The sequence below is a fragment of the Phascolarctos cinereus genome, unplaced genomic scaffold (assembly GCF_003287225.1).
Source record: "Phascolarctos cinereus isolate Bilbo 61053 unplaced genomic scaffold, phaCin_HiC Scaffold_1;HRSCAF=81, whole genome shotgun sequence".
Lineage (NCBI taxonomy): Eukaryota > Metazoa > Chordata > Mammalia > Diprotodontia > Phascolarctidae > Phascolarctos > Phascolarctos cinereus.
The window spans coordinates 46247901-46272657 of NW_027555514.1; the positions used below are offsets into that span (position 1 = coordinate 46247901).

The 24757-nt window shown below is 44.4% G+C and overlaps 1 protein-coding gene and 1 long non-coding RNA gene across 2 annotated transcripts; both read right to left on the minus strand.

The window, feature by feature from the left end:
- Positions 1–8600: 8600 nt before the first annotated feature.
- On the minus strand, positions 8601–10543 carry LOC110209141 (uncharacterized). The gene is made up of 2 exons (XR_002324744.2): positions 10431–10543; positions 8601–9252 (listed from the first exon to the last, which is right to left on the minus strand). It is a non-coding gene; the product is annotated as an uncharacterized LOC110209141 (long non-coding RNA).
- A 2943-nt stretch (positions 10544–13486) lies between these two features.
- LOC110209140 (uncharacterized) lies at positions 13487–23515 on the minus strand. The gene is made up of 5 exons (XM_078151746.1): positions 23149–23515; positions 18984–19075; positions 18459–18536; positions 16120–16269; positions 13487–13877 (listed from the first exon to the last, which is right to left on the minus strand). Exons 1-5 carry the CDS (start codon positions 23396–23398, stop codon positions 13770–13772), a joined length of 678 nt encoding a protein of 225 aa, XP_078007872.1. The 5' UTR covers positions 23399–23515; the 3' UTR covers positions 13487–13769.
- Between the last annotated feature and the right edge of the window lie 1242 nt (positions 23516–24757).

Here is a 24757-nt window from a genome sequence, read left to right on the forward strand (position 1 = left end):
GAACTCACAACACAAGGTGACAATTCCAAAATCAATGAGTGGCAGAGGAAATGAACAAATATCATGAAGTGAGGCAGAAAACAGGGAACTGGTGCTCACCAGCATCATCAAGGGGTGCTCTGTGCAAAGGAGATCCAGACTTATGAGATGACATCTCAGATCCCTTACCCTCTGGGATGGTCACTTTCAGGAATTTGGAAAGGATCCTAGGTTTGAATTCTCAGTTCAAAAGAATGCCTATGGGCTGGTAAGTGGCACAGAAGATGGAGCTCCAGCCTTGGTGTCAGAAGCACCTGAGTTCAAATTTGGCCTCAGACACTTCACACTTCCTAGCTATGTGATCCTGGGCAAGTCACTTAATCCCATTGTCTAGCCAAAAAAAGAAAAAAATGCCGAAGGGACAGCTACTCAGCCCAGTGGATGTAAGCACCTGCCTTCCAGTCAAGAGGACCTCAGTTCAAATCAGACCTGAGACACTTACTGGCTATGTGACCCTGGATAAGTCACTTAACCCTGATTGCTTTCTGTCCCCCCCCCAAAAAAAAAACCCGGTTTGACCCAGGGCAAGTCATTTAATCTCTTTGGGTTTCGTCTACAAAATTGGTTTAAAAAAATGTGAGGGTAGGACTATTCTGTGATCCCTAATAACCATCCCATGGCTCATAGAATAGAGTCTAAACTCCCCAATCTGGCTTCGAAGGCCTTCTATAATACGGGTACCTCCTACCTGTTCAACCTCATCTTTCATCAATCTGAGTCAGATCCTTTTTCTGTGGACAGTTAGCAAGTGATTACCTGTTGTTCCTGCCTGCACCATTCAATGAGGTCCCCACCTAGGTTCTTGAGTTTCTATTCTAGTGGGATATAGGCTGTGGAAGGTTCTACCCACTCAGAAAGGCCCTGAGTATGGGCAGGGAGATGGGGCTGTAAGATGCCGATTTGATGAGGACAGGATTAAGTTTGCAGAGGCTCATATGCAGGTTGGCTGCCAGGTGATGGACTTTCTGGCCACAATACCTCCCAAAAACCTTTCAAGGGGGCTGTGATCTGTGAGAGAAGAGGGATTATAAAGTGGGAGGGAATTATAGACCCTTGAAATAATGGCTTACAGAGCACTTTCCTCACTATAACCCTCTGATGCCGGTAGTGGGGGGTTATTATCCACTTTTTGTGATCTCCTTGAGGGAGCCAGGGGAGCACCTGGGAAAGATCATCAGCTCTGGAATCAGAGGATTCGTGTTTAAATCTAAGCTATGTCATATGTTACCTTGGAGGCCTTGGACCAGGGGTGGGGAACCTGCAGTCTTACGGTCACATGTGGCCTTCTAGGGCCTTAAGTGTGGCCATTTGACTGAATCCAAACTTTACAGAACAAATCACTTAATTAAAAGGATTTTATTTTTAAAAAAAAGTTGCTCTGTAAAATTTGGATTCAGTCAAAAGGCCACACTTAAGGGCCTAGAAGGCCACATGTGACCATAAGGCTGCAGGCTCCTGACCCATGCCTAGGGCAAAGTTACTTGAACTTCCTTATCCTCAGTTTCCCCATCTGTAAAATGAATGGGCTGGACTATAGTACCTTTTAACACGAAATCTATGGTCCCAGAAACAGTACTCTACTCACGGTTTCCTGACTGCATAGACATGGCCCTTTCCCTTTTTAACCAGCCCCCTCTCCCTTAGGGCATTTGGGAGGGCAAAACCAGATGTTTAAAAAACTCTCTTTGCATAACATCAAATTCTGACTGGTATTATTGGGCCCCCAAGTACCCCTCATCCTTGCACTGCCCATCCCATTAGCCCTCCACATTCCATGGATAGAAGCAGCTGAATGAGAAATTAAGGTTATGTTTCATATTCCTAGATGTCTTAATAACAGACTATCCCTTGAGATTACCCGTCCTTCATCCAAATATTGGTGTGCTTCCAAACATAACGTTCCTTCCAATCATAGCCATGTTCTTCATGAATTGTCTTCCTACAACAATGTACAATGCTGTCAGAAATAGAAACAGTTAAATTAAATTAGCAATTAAATCTGAGCTGGAAGGTGAAGGATACACTGGGACTCCCAGCTAGCCTCAGTTTGGAAAGCAGAAAGGGAGCAGAATCATGTAGTTGAGAAGGAGTCTAATTCTGGCTAGAGCCTGGATTATTAGGGGAGAGGAAAAACATGGCAAGATGGGTGGTAGCAGCTCAGCCCTTTACCTGTTGCCTGACTCCTAGATCCAGAGTGAACTCTCCAAAGAGGCAAAATATTGCTGATGCATCTGCTAATCATTTCTCCTTTCCTTTCCCTAGAAGCCTTCTCCCCCTAGTGACAGCCCTCTCTTCTGACTGATGAAGTCCTGGCCTTGACCACCAGGCCATTCCCAATCCCATTCCTTGTTCTCCACAATTTTCTCCCTTCCAGCCCCTTGGTATGGATTGTCTTTCCTCTTCCCCAACTCCATTAGGATGGAAGCTCTTTGAAGGTAGGGATTGTCTTCATTTTTTTTTCTTTGCTTCTACTAATATCCTGGACACTTATCACAGTGCCTGGCACACAGTAAGTACTAAATAAGTATTTTGTCTATCTATCCACCTGGCCACATGCCCTTACCAATAGAGGGATCTTCTATAACAACAAGGCTGTATTACCAATCCACAATGGGCTCAGAATTGAGGAGCATAGAACAGGAATCGAGGTTATTACAAAAGAAATGCATCCATTTTCCTGCCCTCAAGAAGTTTAACATCTCCTCAGGGAAACCAGGCACAAAGGTGGAACAGGTGATCTGAGACAATGAGCATGATTAAGGACCAAAATGATTTGTACAGGAGGAATATGAGAAGGAAGAGATACCTGGGTTGGGTTGGAAGGAGTTGGCTGAAGAGCGGGCCACTGAAGGCTGGCCTGGTGCTGGATAGCTGGGGTGGGGAGTGGAGACTGAGTCTAAGCTTAGAGGGGGCATGGTGTGAGGATGAGACCAGTCTGGCTGGAAGGAGAGGTTCAATGAGAACGGGAGTAAATCAGATGAAATGTGCTAGGCAGAGACCAGATTTCAGACTATAGAATACAATTGTAGAATTATAGAATCTCAGAGATGGAAGGGACTTTTCAGATCATCTAGTCCAGTCTCTTCTCTTTATAAACAGAGAGTTATTTCAACAAGGACAAGTGGCCAGAAAGTTGGGACTAGAGCCCAGGACCCCTAAGCCCTGACCAATGTGCTTTCCTCTTAATGCCTTAAATGTGATGTAATAGAAAGAGCACTGGATTTAGAGTCAAGATCTGAGTACAAATCCTGGCTTTGTTGCTCACTGATCATGTGATTTTGGTCAAGTTATTCTTTCAGAGCCGTGGTTTTATCTTATGTAAAGGGGATAGGGGGAGTTGGACTGAACTCTCTCTGGTTCAGAACCTCTGATCCTTGGGCTGCAAACTCCCTTGAGGGGTATGACATAACAGGGGTACTTTCCAAAGGTCGAACACAGGGCCAGTGACTGGAAGGCAGACCAGGACGTAAGGCCATTGGGATCATCCAGGTGCACCATGGGAAGGGCCACACTACAGTGAGATCTGGGGGAATATCTTCAATCACATCCTCCCTTAAAACTGGTAAAGTGCATTACTTCCATTACCTTCCTTTGACTCTGACAACCCTATGCTATAAGTACTATAGCTGTTACTGTTTCCATTTTACAGATGATCTAGGAGATAGGAGTCAAATTCAGGCCTTCCTCCTGACTTCGTGTCCATCACTCTTTCTAACCATATGGCACACACTCTTTAAGGAAAGGAAAGGATTGATGTGAGAAATGAGAGACAGGAGTTAATGACTGATCAAATGAGACAGAAAATATAGAAAAGCCAAGGATGGCTGAGGATTTGAGTGTAGGTGACTGGAAGGTAGAAATAGGCACAGTGAAAGGCAAACTGTTTTCCAACAAGGTTGGTTTGGGGCAGTAGAGGGGCCCAGGGCAGACAGCTCCAGGCTTGGAATGAGAAAGACCTGAGTGACCTCAGCTGTTGATGATTCTTAAAAGGGATCATTCTTGCACTGCCTACCTAAGAGGTTCTTTTCAGGATCAGATGAGATAATGGAAGCCTTTTTTAAGCTGGGTTGCCCTAGGTGATGAACTCCTTGAAACTTAGGGTGTATTCATGTCCAGAGGTGAATCTTCTGGGATGGAGAGGATTAGGGCACACATACTGAGGGCAGCCTGTGCAAGCATCCTAAATCTCTAAGTAGGAAAAAAATGCTACAGATGTGGGTAAGGAATATGAGAGAGAGAAGAGAATCAATGACAGAAACAACCCACCAGCCCTTTCCTATGTGACTGAATAAGTAGATATTAAAAGACCTGTGTTATCATTATTATAATGAGGATGTGTCATCTCCAAACATCCACAACCTGTCCGGGAATTTATTTATCAGGAACTTTACTCCTGTTTCATCTACCTAACGAAGCCTATTTCATACAAAGGCCTGGCATTGATGATAGCAGCCAAGGGAGAAGGTTCTGCTGTCAGAAGCTCCTTATGAGCCAGCACTGTGTTGAGCAGTCAAGGAAGGTAACTAACACTGTGCCCTAGGAGAGGCAGAGCTTGAGGGATAATTTGAGATTCCCATTAACTCCTTTGGTCAGGCTGCTCTGGAGTATCATGGTCAGCTCTGGGAGGCACATTTCAGAAAGGAAATTGATAAACTGGAGTGTGCAGGAAGGCAATGAGGATGGTGAGAGAGTTTCAAGTTCAGGCCATAGGAACTTTGGGATCAGGAATGCTTCGGGAGACATTGGGCATGGTCAGGGAGAAGGCACATCTAAAAAGCTGTCAAGGGGCCAGGCGATTCCTATGTTTAGGGTTGGCCCCTGGGGGAAGAATTAGGTGCAAAGGGTGCAATTGCAAAAAGGGAATTTGAGACTTCACAGAAGTCTATTTTCTGGCTTTTCACATTGAGCTCTGCTCCTGGAGCACAGCGGGCACTGTCCCAAGCTTCTAGTGCTGGGAACCTGGGGCCTGGTCACTGGCTTTGTGCTCTGGGGCCTCAGGTGCAGGTGGTTTGCTTGCTGCACTGGGTTGTAGGCTGGGTTCTGGGGCTGCAGGCCTGACAGCTGGCCTGCTGTGCCACTGGCCTGCTGAGCCAGGAACAAGGGGCCTTGCTTGCTGATCTCTGCTGTGGCTCAGAGCCTCCTGCTGGCTCCCAGACACTGGGTGTGCTGGGCTGTACTTCCCTTTTACCCAAGTGAGACAGAGCTTTCCTGAAATCCTTCTAAATTAGCTTCAGCTGGAAAACTGTTTGACTCCATCCTTTTGTGGGTTCTGTCCCTCCAGAATCTGCTTTGGGGTTTGATTTAACATTGTTTCCTAGGGAAACTGGGAAGAGCTCCAGCAGCTTCCTGACTTCTCTTCACCACCTCAGCTCCATGCCTGAATCTACTTTTCTACATAAATGCTGTATTTCCTTAGTAGAATGTAAGCTCCCAGAAGGGAAGAATTAGTTTGTTGTTTTTCTATCTGCTAAGTAGTATGCTTAACAAATTATTACTAAATTGGTCTTAAAACTATAATAGACAATTAGGTCTATTACAGATGCACAACTTCTATTTCCAAATCCAGCTTGTCACAGGCTAATGGCCAAGTCTGATTTTTTTCAGTATCTACCTGTTCCATGAAAATCGTGGTTAGGTTTTATTCCCTCAAGACTGAGTCTGAAGTATGGAAGAAGTGAAGAGCTGACATTTTCTGCCTACCCTTCAGGTACAGTCCCTTGATACCAAGTCAAGTCTGCTTTCTAGAGCAGACATCCTGGGGCCTAAGTACTTTTAACACATTTTTTTTTGATAACTGTATTTTGGTAGAATTGGTTTCCTTTGTAATCCTACATGTTTTATTTCATGCATTGAATAAACATGATTCTGAGGAGAAGCCCATGGGTCTCAGCAGCCTACCTAAGAGATCTGTGACACCAATAAAGGTGAAGTCACTGTCCCATCCCAATAGATCTCTCCCAAGCCACCCTTCCCCCAACTCTTTCACTATTTCTTTCCCTTATCTTTTTGGCCACAGGACTCCACAAGCTACCTCTGGAATGACCTGAACCCTTCTGAACCGTGTTCCTGTTTCTTGACAGAAACTCTTAATTCCTTCCTAATTTCCCCACACTCTAGCCATGTCTTGTCCTGCTTTACAACTGGCTTCTTCTTTCCTGGGGCTAATCAATCCATTTTTGAACACTGTCACTAAACCTCTGACTCAGTATAAAATTAACATCCCCAAATTTCACATTCCAGATAATAGTGCAGCGGGGTAGATGTGCACAGCAAATGAGTATAATAACATTACATTCCCTCCCTGGCAAGAGAGGTTGTGGGGAGGGGGAAGTGTTACATGCTGAGGGTGTGCAGAGGCCATCAGATACTGGGACAGTCTCCAACGGCAGCCAAGGGCTCGGGGAGATGACAGTGATGGCTAATCTTGGACCAGCACTGGGAGGAGGGAGAGAGATGTTAAATTTGTCAACCAGATTTCTTCTGAGACTCAAGTGCTGCTCAACTGAAAAGAATTTAAAAAGGCTCCAGGTAGGAGCACAGGGCTAGGGAGAAGGCAGAAGAGATTAAGAACAAGCAGGCTCCCTACCCACAGCTCCACACTCCCTCTCCTCTGTTAAATGTGTCTGATGACACTTGTACTACCACCGCCCAAAGCTGTTTCAAGAGTCATGTTGCAGGAGATATCATAGAAAGCCTGCTCCAGAATCACAAAGCCCCACGTAATTGTTGTTACCTCTATTAAAACTATTGTTATTAAAATATTATAATTCTTAAAACTATTGTTATTATTTAGATTGTAAAGTTTTCCAGAAGGATGTGAGCAACATAGGGGCAGCTAGGTGGCACAGTTGATACAGCACTGGCCTTGGAGTCAGGAAGACCTGAGTTCAAATCCAGCCTCAGACACTTCCTAGCTGTGAGACCTTGGACAAGTCACTTAATCCCGACTGCCTCACCAAAAAAGCATAAAACCAAAAAGAATGTGAGCAAATTGAGGGTAGGCCCTGTTTTGCCTCTGTATCCCCAGTGCATGGCATCAAGTAGGCACATACCAAGTACGGTTGATTCCATACATCATGTCAAGCTCTGAAGGTAAGCATGGGATAGGGAAGTTTATGGAAACTCAGCTAAGTCCTACCATGCTGGCTACTCATGTACCCAGGAATTGACCATATAACTTCTGCCTGAGAAGCAGCCTAGCCAGCTTTGGAGAGGCTCCTCCCTCAAGGATTTCCAGTCACAGTAACTCATGAAGCTGTCTAGCAAAGGAGGGATGGAGATCTGCATTGGTGGAAGAAGCCGCCACGTTAACAAAATCACAGCTCCAGAAGAGCTGCCTGAAACCATGAAGGGAGATTTGAGAGCTGACTGCCATCATCATCATCATCTTCATCATCGTGTCCTTTCCTACCTCCATATCCAACTGGTCACTAAATCCTCTCAATCTCATATTGCTTCCTTCCTTTCTGGTACAGTCTCCCCAATCACTACCACTATAGAATAGTCCTGGTTAGAATTTCTGCATAATATTTTAACTCTCAGAACGTGTCTTTCTCCATTTGCCCAGATGCTCAATAACTCTGTGGCCCTGGAGAGCCTCATCACATTGGTTAGCGAGTTTTCTCATTCCTAAAATCCAGATATGGTAATAGCACCTAACTCACACGTTGGCTGTAAAGATTAAATGAGCTACTGTATCGAAAAGGTTTTGCAAACCATTGCAAAAGCTACGATTTACATAGTTTTTACTATGTGCCAGGCAGTGTGCTAAGCTCTTTACAAACATCATCTCATTTGAGCCTTCCATCAACCCTGGAAGGTAGGTGCCACTAGTATACCCATTTTACAGATGAGCAAACTGAGGCAAACACAGATTTGTTTTTTTTTTAAGTGACTTGCCCATGATCACACAGCTAGGAAGTATCTGAGGGCAGATGGGAACTCAGATCTTTCTGACTCCAGGCCTGGTGCTCTATTCACTACTCCACCTCACTGTCCAACAAAGTGCCATATCAATGTTACCTATTAGGCTTTCCACCCCCTCATTAGTGCTCTTCCTCTAAGATTACATTCCATTTACCTTCTCCCCTAGTCTTTCCCTCTCTCTCCTTCCCTCCCTTTCTCCCTCTCTCCTTCACTCCTCCCTCCTTCCCCTTCATTCTGTCTCCTCATTCTCCATTACCCAAATATGTGTGGGTCTACACACACACACGCACACACACACACACACAGCAGGGTATCCCAAAAGTATTGGTGCAGTTTTAAGGTTCCATACCTGAAATTCCCTGTGTGGATATATGTGCATGTGTTTAAAAATATGTGTGTGTGTATACATATATACATATACACATACACATGTCTATACAAACATAGTCATTTCCTTGTCCTTCCTATTAGACTATCGGTTCCTTGACTTCAGGGACTGTCTTTGCCCTTCCCTGTAGCTCTGTGGCTGCTAGAATCTGAAATGACTGAGGGACCAAAGCTTTGTCAAAGGTAGAGGAACAGATCTCTAACCTGTGGGTGGCTGGAGCCAAATGAAGCAGGTAGAGACAGAAGAGTCAGGAATCAAACAAAAGTTTATTTTCAGAGTGAGGAAAACAGGTTTGCAAATCAATGTCCTGCTGAAGACAGCTTGTGATTTGTGGCAGGGTGAGGGTTGTTAAGCATGAAACCCACAAAAAGGCAGGACCCAACACAATCCTTCTTCGGTGTTGAGTAAACAGTTCCCACAGCAGGGTGACATGTACGGGTGTCTTTAGCACAACACAGGAGTTCTTGGGTCCTGTGGGAACAGTCTCTAACTTTGCAGGGTCTTTGAGGCTTGTGAGCATTTAGCAGGGTACAGAACCAGAGTCAGTGTGGTGGGAACAGGAGTGCAGCACCTGCTTCAGTTCACTTAGTAATGACAAGTGCAGGGATTGTCCAGAGTGTCAGGATATAAGACTGACTGCTTTGTGCTGCAGTTTCTGATGAAACCTTCACAACACATTACATCCAACATACATAAGAGCCAGTATTTGATACAATGTAAAGCACAGTGCTAATGCATAAACAAATTATTCTGTACTGAAAATCTTCCACCTCCTCCACCTCTGCCTCCACCAAGCGTCAAAAGTACACAGCTTTGGTGAGAGTGGACTCCATGACCGGCACCACTTTGACAGGATCCTCATCCATGTAAAAGTCTGTGTGCACCACTCTGTTGTTCACCTACAAGATAAAAGGCCCAAATTACACAAGGAAATGAATAAAATTCAATTCCACAATTAGATAGCTGAGCAGGGCTGTCTTTAGCCTCTTTTTGTATCTCCAAAGTTTAGTTAGATGTCTGGCATGTAGGAGGTGCTTAAGAAATGTTTCATGATTATTAAACAAGTATTTATTAGGCACTCAGGGTGCTCTAAGCCACATTCTAGGTGAGGAAGAAACAAAGACCAAGGAGTTAACTTTTTAAGGCCACATACAATACCTACATCAATAAGCAATAAGTATATGCAAAATACAGACAAGGTAATGGGGAAGGGAGAGAGTAAAGCAGAGTTCTCAGAACCCAGTAGATGAGGCAAAAACCTTTGTATAGGAAGTAACCCAGAGCTAAAATTAGTAGAAGAGCTAGAGATTCCAAGAGGCAGACGTGAGGAGAGAGTGAAATCCAGGCATTAGACAAAGACAGGGTCTGAGTCTGCAGAACCAGAGAGTAGGCCAGTTTCACTGAAATGCAGAGTTGGGGGTGGGGTGCAGACAGTAGAGGATTTTAAATGTCAAAAAAAGCAATAGGGAGTCATTGAAACTTCTTGAGCAGGGGCCTGACATGGTGAAATCTGGGACATGTGAATGTCTGGGACAGGACAACTCTCTTGTAAAGTGCAATAGCAATGTACAGTATTATTATAACAATGATGATGAAGAAGATATCTGTAATAAACTTGACACTGATTTCTCTTCATTCAGCCCAAAGAGCATGGGGGCTGTGAGTTGTTCCTACTTCCAGGCTGATCCATTCTCATTACTGGACCATAACTTAGAACTGATGGGATAGAGAGGGATGAGAGAGAGAAACAGAGAAAATGACTATTTAAATGAACACCTCAGCCCCTTGTTTGCTAACAACACTGATAGCAGCACAATCCTGCCCTAAGAGCTTACAATCTACTGAGGAAGGGCAACAACCATGAGAGAAGAGTTCAAAGAAAGAAGGAAGACATCATCTCAGGAGGAGAAAGACTGCAGGTAAGAGTGCAGGCACCCGGCCTACATGCACACACACATGCACAAATGCTGCCCAGGGAATTCCAGGCAATGTGCTGACAGGAAGAAATAGATGCTTGTTAACTAGTGGAGGAAAAATAGCAGAACATGGAGCATGAATCCATTTATTGATAACTCACTTGAGTAAAAAAATCCACAATATGCAACTTCTTGCCATGTTTCTGAAAGACTTCATCCATTGCTTGAATCATCACAGAACCATCTTCTGGGTGGCGTAAAGCAATGTGACTACCAGTGGAGAAATGAGAATATTGTTTAAATTTTTGACTAAAGTGTTCTAAAAACGCACACACACACATGTGGAATCTAGAAAAACACTTACTAAGCAAGATATCCCTTTATTCGGTGCAACAGTAGGACATGTCTACATTTTGATTAAGCTGTCCAGTATTTACACTTGTGCTACTTCCCAAATCTGTTCCTTGGGCCCTTAACTCTACCAGTACACTAACTAGGCAGTCTAAATGCACAGCCCATAAAGAATCCATGGCAGATGAGGTCAGTAACTAATTTACAGTGGGCCATGAACCAGGAAAAGCCTCTGTCTGCCCAGCAAACTCATATGAAGGACACGAGATATTATCTGAAGCCAAGGCTATGTTTTCCCAGTGATGCTTTACTCAAGAACCTACAACTTTCAGTCTCCAATACACCGTGTAAAGTAGCTGGCCAGTCCCTAGAGCATTCTGCTCATAATCAGAAGGGAATCCATACCCAAAGAACGTTCCATACAACATTCTCAAGGATATGGTCAGTTTCCTTTGACCTAAAGACTTTAAGTAAGGGAACACTTACCATCTATCAAGATGCCAATTACACTTTGGACAGCTATAATTATTTGTTGGGCTTTACTGACAGGAAGCCCAAATATGCCTCTCTGCACTTTATACCTTATTCTATTGGTCCTAGTGAGGGTCTAGTAGACCAAGCACAGTATCTGAATTGCAGAGGTTCAAAGGACATCATAACCATCTACTCCCACCCATGCCTGAACAACAATCTACTCTACAATATGGCCAACAATTCAATGGTCATTGGGGCTTTGCTCCAACCAATTCCCAAACCAGTCTACTCTGCAAATGGCTCTAAATATGGGGAAATTTTCCCCATCATTAAACCTATACCTTCTCCTCTGCAGCTTTCACCCACTCTTCCTATTTCTCAACTTTAGGGCAAGCCAAATAAATGGCCTCACCCTTAAATCTGGTAGTCCTTCAGATACTTGACAACAGTTATCACCTCCCTCCTAATCTTCTCTTGTCCAAACCAAACATTCTCAAACAATCTCCAAAACACCATCCAACATCACCATTCTAGTCACCCTACTCCTACGTGTTCCAGTTTATATCTGTCTTTCCTAAAATAAAGCGGTTGTTGAATTGTTCTAGAACTATCTAGACCCTACTGGGGTTTTCTTGGCAAAGACAGTGGAGTGACTTTCCATTTCCTTCTCCAGCTCATCTTACAGATGAGGAAACTGAGGTAAACATGGTGGCATGACCTGCCCAGAGTCACATAGCTAAAAAGGTTCCGAGGCTACATTTGAACTCAGGAAGATGACTTGCCTGGCACTCTATCCATGGCACCAAGCAGCTGCTTTTTGAGGTATTCAACACTGAATACAATATTCCAGGGGTGGCCTCAGCCTGGCAGAGGACGGTGAGATGATCAGCCAATTTCTGAACATATTCTCTTAATGCATTTTCTACTACCACATCGCCCAATGCTGATTTATGTTTGGCCTCTAGCTCCTTAACAACCCCCAGATATTTTTCAAATGTATTGTTCTCTAGCCATCTCTCCCCTATATTTAAATTGAGCACTTGAATTAAGACTTAGTATTTATCCTCATTAAATTACATCTTACTACATTTTGACAAAAATTCTGGCCTGCTGAGAGCTTTCTAGATTATGATTCTGACATCCAAATTTCTAGCTCTCTCAGTTTGGTGACTTCTGAAAATTTTAGAATCATGCTATCTCTGCTTTCCTCTAAATAAGGGATTGAGATGTTAAACATAGAGCCAATGGGAGTCTGCCTAACTGCAAATGGCTGACCAGAAGGCCAAAACCCTGCTGGGTTGAACAAATTCTGCCTTAGGAAAAAATATTGTATGGAATTAGTCATTTTAGTTTTTGGTGATCTATGTTTACAGGGTGATGCACAAGAAGAGTTTTACTACAAATCTGAAACGTAAATAATCAGAACTGGATTTTGAACAGTCATTATCACTTTCATTCAATATGCCTTGACAACGCATAAATTCACTGCCTTACCTTCATGGGTGGATAGAGGATAAAGTAATCACTGAATGTGGGAAGTCGCTTTTTCTCTGAATCATTCTTCCATTGGTTCACCATCGGCTTGAACAACACCACCATCTCTTCGACTGTTTTTGTGGGAGAAGATGTGAACAGCCAGTGAGATAAACAATTTCCAGCAATCTGATGTTAATGCCAAATGAACCTATCATAAGTGAGCCCATGTCACTGCATATACACTGAAGGGAGTAGTTCACAGTCATGGGCCCCAATAGCTCCAGAAAAGCTAGGCAAGCCAGATCCCAGTCTAAGGAGCAAACAGCACACATACCAACAGTAACATTCCTCAGAATTGGTAGGCCAAGGATTAACAATTTCATCATGTCAGAGGCTAGTAGGATCACAGCATCATAAATTTATGGCTGGAAAGGACCTTAGAGATAATCCAGCCCACTCTCTCATTGTACAAATAAGAAAACCAAGCCCCAGAGAGGTTACATGACTTGCCCAAAGTCACTGAGAAAACAGTAGAATAATATAAGTAAAGCATGTTGAAAAACTGAATTATCTACTTTAAAATGCCAGTTATTTCTAGGAGTATTTTAAGCAACAAAATGAGGATTCAAACCCAAATGCAATCTCTATTCAAATGCATTTCACTGGGCCCTGAGAAATGACAGAAACTTATCCCAAAATGAGTGAGGAAGAGAGGGCCACAGGGAAACACCCATAAAAAAGTAGAAGAGGGAATATCACAGTGGAAAAACCGCAAAACCTTGGATTTATAAATAATAAGATCTTGAATCTACTTGCTTAAAAGGACCTAAGATACTCTAACTTGTAGGATGCTAACATTATGGTCCTCCGGCTGGAAATATACAAAATTTGGCATCTTTATGGATGTCAAGGGCAGCTAATGAGTATTTCTTCTTGTAAGATAAGGAGAAGCAGTAGAGAAAGGAAATTCTTTCTGGGATGAAAATCAGAGTCAGGATTTCCTAAAGAGAAGAAGAAAATACTTACAGTGAAGCCTAAGAATTCCCTGCCACTGCTGAGGTGTTCTTTTTCCTTCTACTTACCTCCTCTACAAGCCTGGATTATAAAGATTTTTGGTTTCTTTTGAAGTGCTGGACAGTTTTTATTGTTGAACATTTCAAAGATGTCTGATAAGTTGATTCTTTCATCCAGTACTGTTTTTATAACGCTTTTCCTCCATGGGCCATGAGAGTAACAAGGCAGCAGCTCACATCATCTTTTCTTTTATTTATTCCATCTCGAAACTCTCGTAATTTCTCCATTAACCCCTGTGGCAAATAGCATTGCAAAACCGATTTATCAAAGGGTGGACTTAGAACCATTTGTATTATCTACAGTAATTCTCAGAATTCCCTCATTTTAGAGGCAGCGAGGTGACGCAGTGAATAGAGTACTGGCCTTGGAATCAGGACAACGCGAGTTCAAATCCAGCCTGAGACACATAACACTCACTAACTGCGTGACTCTGGGCAAGTCACTTAACTCCAAATGCCTCACCAAAAAAAAAAGAGGAAATCCCCCATTTTACCCAGGTTGTGATATTAATTGCTTAGCTTCTAACATGAAATATTGACTGTTAAAAGGAAGTGAAGGTCTAAGATGGCATCATCATCATCACCTTTGTAGACAGTTTTGAAAAGAAACCTGGTCCTCAGGAAGACAGAAAGTTTAAGAAGGAAAAGTAAAACACTTCATTTTTATTACAACTGTGGGACTCTGGGATCATTTTATATGATTACATAGAGCACCTCATGCAAATTTCATCTTGAATCTTCAAGTTACATGTGAGAAATCCAATCTCCAAATTCTGTAGACAAAGATAAAATTGAATAATGAATGAATGAATGAATGAATGAATGGACTAAAATCCAATACTAATCATTGTTGGGAGAGTGGGACCAGTGATGGCCCCCAGGGCAAGGGCATTGACATCCCTGGGCTGTTTTTCCCAGTCGGAAGGGTATCAGCCAGGGTCATGGGCAACAAACAAGACAGAGACGACAGGAGGGGGACGCTGTAGGGGCCCGTCCACCTGGCCATAGATCTCAAATTTGTTTTCATTTAATAGTATTTGGTTTCAATTACGTGCAATGATAGGTTTGAATATTCACTTATGAGACTTTGAGTTCCAGTTTTTTGTTCCTTCCTGGACTCCTCCCGAATTGGTAGGCAATCTGATATAGCTTATACATGTGTAATCATATTAAACATATCTGCATACTGGTCATGTTGTGGAAGAAGAATAAGAACAAAAGGGGAAAAGCACGAGAAAGAAAACACAGAAAAAAGAAAATAGTATGCTTTCATCTGCATTCAAACTCCAGTTTTCTGTGCATGTGGATAGCATTTTCCAAAATAAACCTTTTGGAATTGTCGTAGATTCCTGCATTGCTGACAAGAGCTAAGTCTATCATAGTTGATCATCACATAATGTGGCTGCTACTGTGTACAATATTCTCCTGTTTCTGCTCACTTCACTCAGCATCGGTTCTTGTAAGTCTTTCCAGGTGTTGTTGAAATCAGCCTGCTCATCATTTCTGTTTTTTCCTTGGTTTCTTTGCTTTTGGCTTGGCGATGGGGTTAAGTGACTTGTCCAGGGTGACACAGCTAGTAAGTGCCAAGTGTCAGAGGCTGGATTTGAACTGAAGTTGTCCTGACTCCAGGGCTGGTGCTCTATCCACTAGGCCACCTAGTGGCCCCCTGGCTCATCATTTCTGATAGCACAACAGTATTCCACTACATAAACATAACACAACTTGTTCAGCCATTTCCCCAACTGATGGGCATCCCCTCAGTTTCCAATTCTTCACCACCACAAAAAGAGCTGCTATAAATATTTGTCTACATGTGGGTCATTTCCATTTTTTTATGAGCTCTTTGGAATACAGACCTAGTAGTGGCATTGCTGGATCAATGAGTATGCACAGTTTTGCAGCCTTTTGGGTATAATTCCAAATTGCTCTCCAGAATGGTTGGATCGGTTCACAACTCCACCAACAAAGCATAAGAGTTCTAATTTTCCCACATCTTCTCCAACATTTATCATTTTCCTTTTCCGTCATATTATCCAATCTGATATATGGGAGATGGTAACTCACAATTGTTTTAATTTGCATTTCTCTAATCAATAGTGATTTAGAGCATTTTTTCATAGGAGTACAGATAGCTTCAATTTCTTTATCTGAAAACTGCCTGTTCATCTTCCTTGACCATTTGTGAATTGGGCAATGACTTGTACTGAATCTCAAATCCTACTCAGCTCTGAAAAACACATAGACTCAAAGCAACTAATGGAGCATTCACACTCTTGAAACATAAAAAGGCTTTCCTTTACAGGAGAAGAATTCATTAATTCCCTGACACTTGTCCCTTGAGAGAAGTACCAAGATTCTTTTATCAGGGTTTAGAAAGGAAGAAGACCTTGCTGCTCAGATTGTATTCATGATGACCTCATCAGAAAGAAAGCAGGCTATAAAAGTCAGTTACCAATGCTGTTGTCTCAACGCTTACCTTTTCATCAGGATTGATGCAAGATGTACATTCAAACTTGCACGCTTTAAGCCAGTTTCTCATTCTCTTCATATCCTGCTTAGCCCCTGGTCTGCCTGTCTTCACACACATCACAAAAGCCTTACGAGGTTTTTCCATGTTATAGCGTTCCTGTTTGTAAGTAAAATTAATAAGCCAATGTATTCCCATGTATCAGAAAATATAACACCCTAGACATATTGGCCCATATGCTGCCTGCGAACCTCCTGGGGTCCGGGATGGGGTTTATCTGAGAGCTCAAAGCTGACCATCTCTCTTTGGGGGAGGGGTGTGTGTGCATGTGTGTAGAAATAGATTTCTTTCATCTATAAGTTCCTGACAATCTCCATTTCAGAGTAGTTCTAACAATACAAATCACTCCTTCTGAAATACTTAGAACCAGCAAAGTAGGGCTATTGTAACAAAACTGGCAGCATGGTGTCACTACCACATACAAAACACCACCAGTTAAAATCATACCACTCTGAGGTAAGGCAGGGCTTGGGTTTGAGTTTATCTGGGGAACAGGTAACCCTGTGAGGGAACAGGAATGAGAGCAGCATGGATTCCCCAGGGGCTGGAGCCTTCTCATCCTTTCTACAAGTCAGGAACTTCAACAGATTTCAGTGGATTACACATAGACTACAAAGTCCCCCAAATCTCCCCAACCCAGAGCTATGGCCCCAAGAATTCCAATGAGAACATGACACTTAAGTCCCCGGACAGGTGTGGCCCTATTCTTTCCTGCTCCCAGGAGTTAGTCCAGAGGCTCCCACCACCAAAAGGAAGAGATGCAGAAACAGCTGGAGGGGCACAAGACAGCAATCTGGCATTCCTTGACGTTTTATCTTTGGGAGCTGAGTGGGGAGCAGGAGAGACCCTTCCTCCCATAAAGCACCAGCAAGCCCCTCAGCACTTTGCTAAGAGGACAAATATGGCCCAACTGGTTAGGTCTTAGGGGCTGGGTGTTGGTTGCCCTACCATAAAGTAGCTGGTTTAGCACCACCTCTTGGATTCTTGGGGGCAGGGAGCCATTTTTACTGCCTCTAAGATGATCTGGGTGACTGACACTGAGGAGGACACACTCTTTAGAGATACCATGCCTCGGATCCACCAGTGTCTTCCATTTTGTTCCCTAAGTTTTCCCTCAGCCTCTTTCTGCAATGCAGCAGGGATTCCCCAATCCTTCCCCTTTCCTAGGAGCTCTGGTGGGATGTGGCTCTTGCTTCCACATGGGGGAGATAACAAAGTAGTAATGAGGGGACAAAGAAGGTAAAGGTAGAAATGAGGGTGGTTCTAGGAAAACAGAAAGACCACAGGATTTGGATTCAACAGAACTGGGTTTAGCTCTGGGGTCTAGCACTTCCTAACTGCGTCCTTGATCAAATCAGGTAACTTCTCAACCTGTTTTCTCAGCTATAAAAGGGGTACAGGAATGTTGACATCTAATACTTATATAGCATTGTAAGATTTGCACAGTACTTAAAGAGGCCATCTTATTTGATCATTGCAAAAACTCAGAAAGGTAGGTGTTATTATCATCATTTTACACATGAAAGGCCTGAGGCATAGACAGATTTGAATGCCCAAGGGTCATGTAGCTAGCAAGTGTTTAAGAATGGATTTGAACTCTGGTCTTCCTTGGGTCTTCAGGTCCAGCATTCTGTCCTAGGCACCACCTAGCTGCCTGCAGGAGGAATGGGAATACTAACTGTTCTTCCTCCCTCCCTCTCCCAGTTTAAGTAGCTAATGAGATAAATGGATTGAACAAGCATTTATTAAGTCCTTATTCTACATTAGGCACTGTGCTAGACACTGTACATACAAAGACCAAAACATCACAGTCTTTGCCACCCATGGAGTTTACGTTATACTGGGAGAGCTCCAACCACTGGGGTGAAGGGGGTGGCCTTAGGTACAAGGTGGCAGCTAAGCTGAGTTTTGAATGAAATCCAGGGATTCCTTGAGGTGCAGGTGAAGAGAGAGAGTACTCCAGGAATGGGAGACAGTCTGGTGGAATTCTGCTGATTCTGTAGAACATCTAGCAGCGGAATTGACTTAACTAGAGAATGTATGAAGGGGTGGGACATGAAATCAGTTTGAAGAGTTAGATCGGAGGCAGATTTCAAAGGGCTCCAAATGCCAAACAGGGAAGTCTATGTTATCTCAAAGGGAATAAACAGATAGTGGAGTTTTTTAAGAACAAGGGAGTGAAACAACATACAAATCTCCCTTTTTACACCTACAGGAAGGAGCCAGTTGCCTGAATGAGAAGCCATGTGGTCGTTAGTTACATTATCAAGGCTTAGATAAAAAGTTACCATTTTAGGGCCATCATTTTCATACTGTCTCTTCAAAGTCATTGTCAAAACGCTCAGTATTTTCGGGGAAAATGGACCACCAAAAAAGAACAAAGAATAGGGTTATTTATTTATTGCTTTCCCACATCTTCTTTCTCTATCTCTCACCACATTTCCTTAACTCCATTCCCTCCAATGTTCTCCTACAATCATTAATCCTCCTCTGTCCTCTAACCTCTTCCTATCTGTGGGTTCCTTCCCTATAGTCTATAAATAGGCCCCACCTTCCACAGATCTCCACCTTCCCTGCTACCTATTGTGCTCTCATTCTCTCTCTCTCTCTCTCTTTCTCTCTCTCTCTCTCTTTCCTTTTTTTTTCAGCCACACAGTTGTCTTCAATCATCCTCTCTACTTTCTCTCCTCTCTCACTAACTCTTCAACCCCTTGTAATCTGGCTTTGGGCCTCATCATTCAACAAAAACTGTTCTCTACAGATTTGCCAGTGACCTCTTCATTGCCAAATAGGATGGCATTTTCTCAATCCTTACCTTTTTTATCTCTCTGCAATATCTGATGCTGGGAATTGCGAAGAATCCATCCACACCAACGTAGTATGTCCAACATGATGTTTTGCAATACTGGAGAAAAGGAAAAAGTATTTATATAGTGACTACTGTATGCTAGGCACTTTTTACAAATATTACTCCTCGATCCTCTCAAAAAACCTGGCAAGGGAGCTGCTATTTTATCCCCATCTTTCAGTTGACAAAATTGAGGTAAAACAGGTTAAATAACTTCCCCAGGGTCACACAACTAGTAAGTGTCTCAAGCTGGATTTGAACTCCAGGCTCAAGGCTCTATCTACTGTGTCACTAGCTGCCTGTCTTGGTTCTCCTCTCTCTGGCTGCTCTTTCTCAGCATCCTTTGCTTCACCATCATCTATATTCATGTTTCCTTAAAGTTGGGATACCCCAAGGCTCTGTCCTGGAGGAGCTTCTCTGCTCTCCCTCTGCAATTGGTAGACTGGCCCAGCTACTATTCTCTCATTTGGTAACTTCATTAGCCTCTATGGATTTAATCATGGGACTGGTGCAGATGACTCCCAGACCTACATATATGGCCCTGGCCTCTCTCCTCACCTCCAGTCCCATATCACCAATTGCTTCTGAACTGGACATACCACAGACATCTCCTAAGAGGCTACTATGTGCCAGGCAGGGGGAAGCTCTGAGGATACAAAGAAAGGTAGGTAAAAGACAATCCCTGCCTTCAAGGAGCTCACATCTAATACAGGAGGCAACATGCAAACAGCTGGGAACAAATCAGGCTACATTAAGCTCTGATCAAAGAGAAAGCACTAGGATTAAGGGGGATAGGCAGGGGCTTCTTGTAGAAGAGGAGACTTGAGCTGACACTTAAAGGAAGCCAGGAGGTAGAGATGAGGAGGGAGAACTGGAGGTTGGAAACACAATCCAGCTGGGCTCACCCATAACTGTCTGTGCTGCCATGACACATACTGATTACAGTTCCTCAAGATGGGAAATGTTTCTTGTTACAGAGTCTACAGGGATCACCCCCTCCCTAGAAAAGTGGGGTGGGGGGAAAATTAAAGGCATAAATCAGGAGGGAAAAGGGAAAATAAGGTTCCTGTTAAGAGGTTTTCTACTCCTCTGTAGTCCTAGTTTGATTTAGCGTTAAAGCTCTGAGCCTAATATTCACTTGACTCTTTTCTCATATGCCCACCAGGCACTTAGCCTACAGCAGCTAAAAAGCTCTCTACTACAATCCTAACCTGAGTAAGAATCTCCTTCTACAATATCACTCATAGGAGGCTACTCTCCCACTGAAGATGCTGCCCCACACACACACATACTGCCCCCCAGTGAGGAGAAGCCTCATTGAGGACATTCATGACACTTCTGGACAGCTCTAATTGCTAGGAAATTTCCCCTTACATCAAGCCTAACTTTTCCTTTTGGGACCCTCCCCCCCCCCCCCCCGATAGTCTTGTTTGCCCCCTGGGACCAAGCAGAATGAGGATTGGCTCCTCTCCCACAAGTATTCTGATGAAGTTGAGTTTACTAAGTCTACTTATACTGCTGCATCTCCAACCTGAGAAAGTCAGCTGTGGAAAGGGCATGTTTGGAATTAAAAGATCTGAATTTAAGTGGCATACTGGGAAATATGAACCAGCTTGGGGAGGTGGTATAGAGTGGGTGGGATGATTATACCCTGCACTCCTATATAACTTCTATATAATCAGAATTACTAATGTTCTCCATCACTTTCTTAACTCTAGACAACCAACAAACCATAAATGAAGTCCCCATTTGAAGTGTAAACATTTGTACTGACAATGTAACAAATCCCCACCAAGGGAGCAGGTTCTGCTACTTAGCATTATTGACCCTGGGCTAGTGACTTGAACCCTGAGATGCTCAGGGGTCAAATGGAAATGACAATATTTGTATCATCGGGGTTGCTGTGAGAAAAGCCCTTTGTAAATGAGGAAGTGCTTTGAACACAACGGCTGCTGAATGTGGGCACAAAGCTCCTCTGACTTCTTTCATCAAGCTGGGACTCCAGGATCCCACAGTCCTGAGGGCTAATGACAGGTCCCTGAAACAGTCTCCCTTAGACCCTGCAACCCTGACTGACCTTGCTCAGACAGCTCAGCAGCATGTCCTCAAACAAAATGTTTCTGCCCAGACCTGTTGATAACTCCAAAAGGGAAACCCCTTCAAAAACAGAGTCCACCAACACTAATCTGAGTTTTGAGACACAATCCTCTTCCACAATCTGGCCCCTTTCCAGCTCCATCTCCTGGCTCTGGGGTTGGACCCTGCATCACACACTCATTGGGCCATTCTCTGCAAACCCTGCTACACTCTACCACCTCCATGCTTTTGTTCATGCTGTTACCTAAACCTGAGACATCTTCCCACCTGCTCCTCTTCTACTCGGTTTCTATCTTTTGAAGCCCAACCCAAATGCTTACCCAAGTGGTGGCATGGTACATTGTCTAGACTATTGGACTTGGAGTCAGGACAAACTCACCTTCAATCCCACCAGTAGAAGTTATTAGCTGGATGATCACACGCAAGTCCCTTCCCCTGAGACTCAGTTTCTTCCCATATAAAATGAAGACAATAACCCCTTTAGCACGTCCTACTCTGCTACAGCCATTCTAGCCTGCTTGGCCTTTATATGTGATTCCATCTCCTCTCTGGGTCTTTGCACAGGCTTTTTCCCCATGCCTATGGAGCCCTTCTACTTAATAGAATCCCTGCCTTGCTTAGCTGACCAAAGTGAATCTCATTTATTGCTCTGTAAGTGAGGGAGAAGGAGGGAAAAGTCCCCTGAATAACACCACCCCTCCCTATCCTGATCTCCCAGTTGCCAGTGTCACCTCAGAAATGACTCTGTATATATTGTTATTTAATTTTCTGTGTATATGTTGTTTTCCCTAGAACGTAAACTCCTAGAAAGCAAGAGCTAAATTGGTTTTAGCTTTGTATCCCCAGCACCTAGCATATAGTAAGTGCATACTGAATGAATGAAGCAAGCTGGCAGGGACCACTTATTTTGTCAAAGTCCTTCCTTATGGTCAGCAAGCAGGAAGCCCTTCCCTAGTGCCAAGCCCTGTGCTAAGCACCCAAGACATAAAGGAAGGCAAAAACAGAATCCCTGCCTGCCCTCAACAAGCTCCCATTCTAACAGGGGACACAACATACAAACAACAATATGCAGTGCTGGAATTCATATTACATGCCAAATGCATGTAATATATGCCACACACTTGACCTGTCTCACCAGCACTGTAAATATTGTTGGAGATCTTTCATGCTAATGATCTCAAAAGATTAGGGATAAACTCCAAGGATCAGATAGATTATAAAGTCCTTTGGGTATCTAGCACCCTGCCTAGCATGTAGCTCAACAAAAGGAATCTCACTAAATACCTGTTGGTTTGGAATGGAAAGGGGGGGGGGATGTCCCCTGAATAATCTCTTATAGAGTTATCAAAATGAATCTTCAATCTATTGATGTTTTGGGGCCCAGCACTTGGGAGTCATGGTATTCTAAAAAGGGCCCTGGTTTAGAAGTCAGAAGGCCCCATTTATTAGCTAAGTGACCTTGGACAAGTCTAGTACTCTGTATAATAAATAGCAGTTTCCCATTCTGGCTTCCTGTTTATCTCCTGGTTATTTCAAGTCCTCATCTTTTCAACTGAAGATCCAAACGCCCATCTGGGCCCCTGATCTTTTTAAACTCTCTCCATCTTTTCCACCTGGGTGACAGGTGGGGGGCAGCAAGGTGATGGGGGACATGTAAAGCTCTAGCATCCAGCACTGCATCTGACTCTCACTACCTGTGCAAATTACGTTGCTTGGTAGCTCACTAGCCGGGTGACCAAACATAGGGAAGTCACTTACCCTCTAAGCCTCGGTTTGTTCCTCTGTAAAACGGAGCTAAGAATACCTGGAGCAGTAGCTTAGCTTACCAGGGATCTCGTGGGACGCACCCATGAGATGATCTGAAGAGCTTAGGGACGGTCAAAGCTGATGATTCTTCAGGGGGTGGGGAGTGGAGGTGGGAGTAGGAGGGCTTCGGCGCGAGATAAACCCAGAGATGAACCCAGAGGGCGGGACCCCCCGCCCCCGCCCCGCCCACGCCCCCAGGAGAGCCCCGAGCTTGCACCCCACCTTACCCCACTCGGCTACCAGGTCGTTCCGGCGCATCCGCTGGAACACCCGGACCAAGACCCTGGGGGTCCCGGACACGACGTAGCGCTTGACCAGCAGATCGGCCAGAGCCGAGGTCGTGGGGGCCGTGTCCAGGTCCTCCATCGGGATCCTAGGCTTCTTCCCGGAGCTCCTCAGGTAAAACTTGAACTCTTCCAGCTCGGGTGGGCTCAGGCGGTCCAGCGTGCTCACCACCCGGGCTCTGAGCGCCTCCATGGCCGCGGAGGGAGCGCCGGGGGCTGTGGGGGAAGGCTGCGGGGTGGGGAGGGGACACAGCCCGAGCTAGGGGGCGGCGAAGGCGAAAGTGAAAACAGATGTCCGCAGACTCGGGAACCGCTCTCGCTAGCCCCACCAAGACCCAGGCGTGGCGGTCCGGGGGCGGGGAGGAGGAGCGCGCCCGCGCGGACCCCGCCCCGAGGTGGGGATGGGCTGCGAGGAGTCCTTTTCCTTCTGGCCTCTGCTTTCCTGGGAGGGTCTAGCCTTCTGTCCTGCGCCCCTGCTTCCCATGCGGGTCTGGCTCTCTGTCTGTCTCTGTCTGTGTCTCTGTCTCCATCTCTCTCCCTCCCCTCCCTTCTCTCCTCCTTCTCTTTCTCCTCTTTTCTCCCCATCCTCTCCTCTCTCCCTCTTCCACTCCTGTCTCCTCCATTCTTCTCTCCCTTTCCTCTCCTCTCCTCTCTCCCCTTCTTCATCTTTCCATCCCTTTTCCTTCCCTACCTCCTCTCTCCCCCTCCACTCTCCTCCTCTAAACCCACCCCGCTGTCTCTCATTCTAAAGTCCAGTGTTTCTAACCCTTTATTGCACTGAGGGTTTGAGACAAAGCTGCAGAATGAATCTCTGTCACTGAGCGGGCCGTTCAGTAATTCCCCGATGCCTCAGAATATCCCAATTTTACCCACTCTTCAAATCCTAACTACTCACTTGCCGTGATTTTTCTCAGCTTGCTTTACCCTTGTGGTCACAGAGCATTTTGAAAAATAAATTTTTACTGACATCTTCAGCGTCTTACATCATCAGAGTTGTCCCAAACAACCATCTCTCTGAAACGCCTCCCATTTTTTTAATTGGAAAAGAAATTGCATTGTGGAAGAACTCACAACACAAGGTGACAATTCCAAAATCAATGATGTGGCAGAGGAAATGAACAAATATCATGAAGTGAGGCAGAAAACAGGGAACTGGTGCTCACCAGCATCATCAAGGGGTGCTCTGTGCAAAGGAGATCCAGACTTATGAGATGACATCTCAGATCCCTTACCCTCTGGGATGGTCACTTTCAGGAATTTGGAAAGGATCCTAGGTTTGAATTCTCAGTTCAAAAGAATGCCTATGGGCTGGTAAGTGGCACAGAAGATGGAGCTCCAGCCTTGGTGTCAGAAGCACCTGAGTTCAAATTTGGCCTCAGACACTTCACACTTCCTAGCTATGTGATCCTGGGCAAGTCACTTAATCCCATTGTCTAGCCAAAAAAAGAAAAAAATGCCTGAAGGGACAGCTACTCAGCCCAGTGGATGTAAGCACCTGCCTTCCAGTCAAGAGGACCTCAGTTCAAATCAGACCTGAGACACTTACTGGCTA

Coding starts and splice junctions, on each gene's coding strand:
- LOC110209140 (XM_078151746.1), bottom strand. CDS start 23,398: ATGGAGGCGCTCAGAGCCCGGGTGGTGAGCACGCTGGACCGCCTGAGC. Junction 19,076..23,148: donor CGACCTGGTAGCCGAGTGGG/GTAAGGTGGGGT, acceptor CCTTTTCTCCAG/TATTGCAAAACATCATGTTG. Junction 18,537..18,983: donor TGCAGAGAGATAAAAAAGGT/AAGGATTGAGAA, acceptor TTCTTTTTTGGT/GGTCCATTTTCCCCGAAAAT.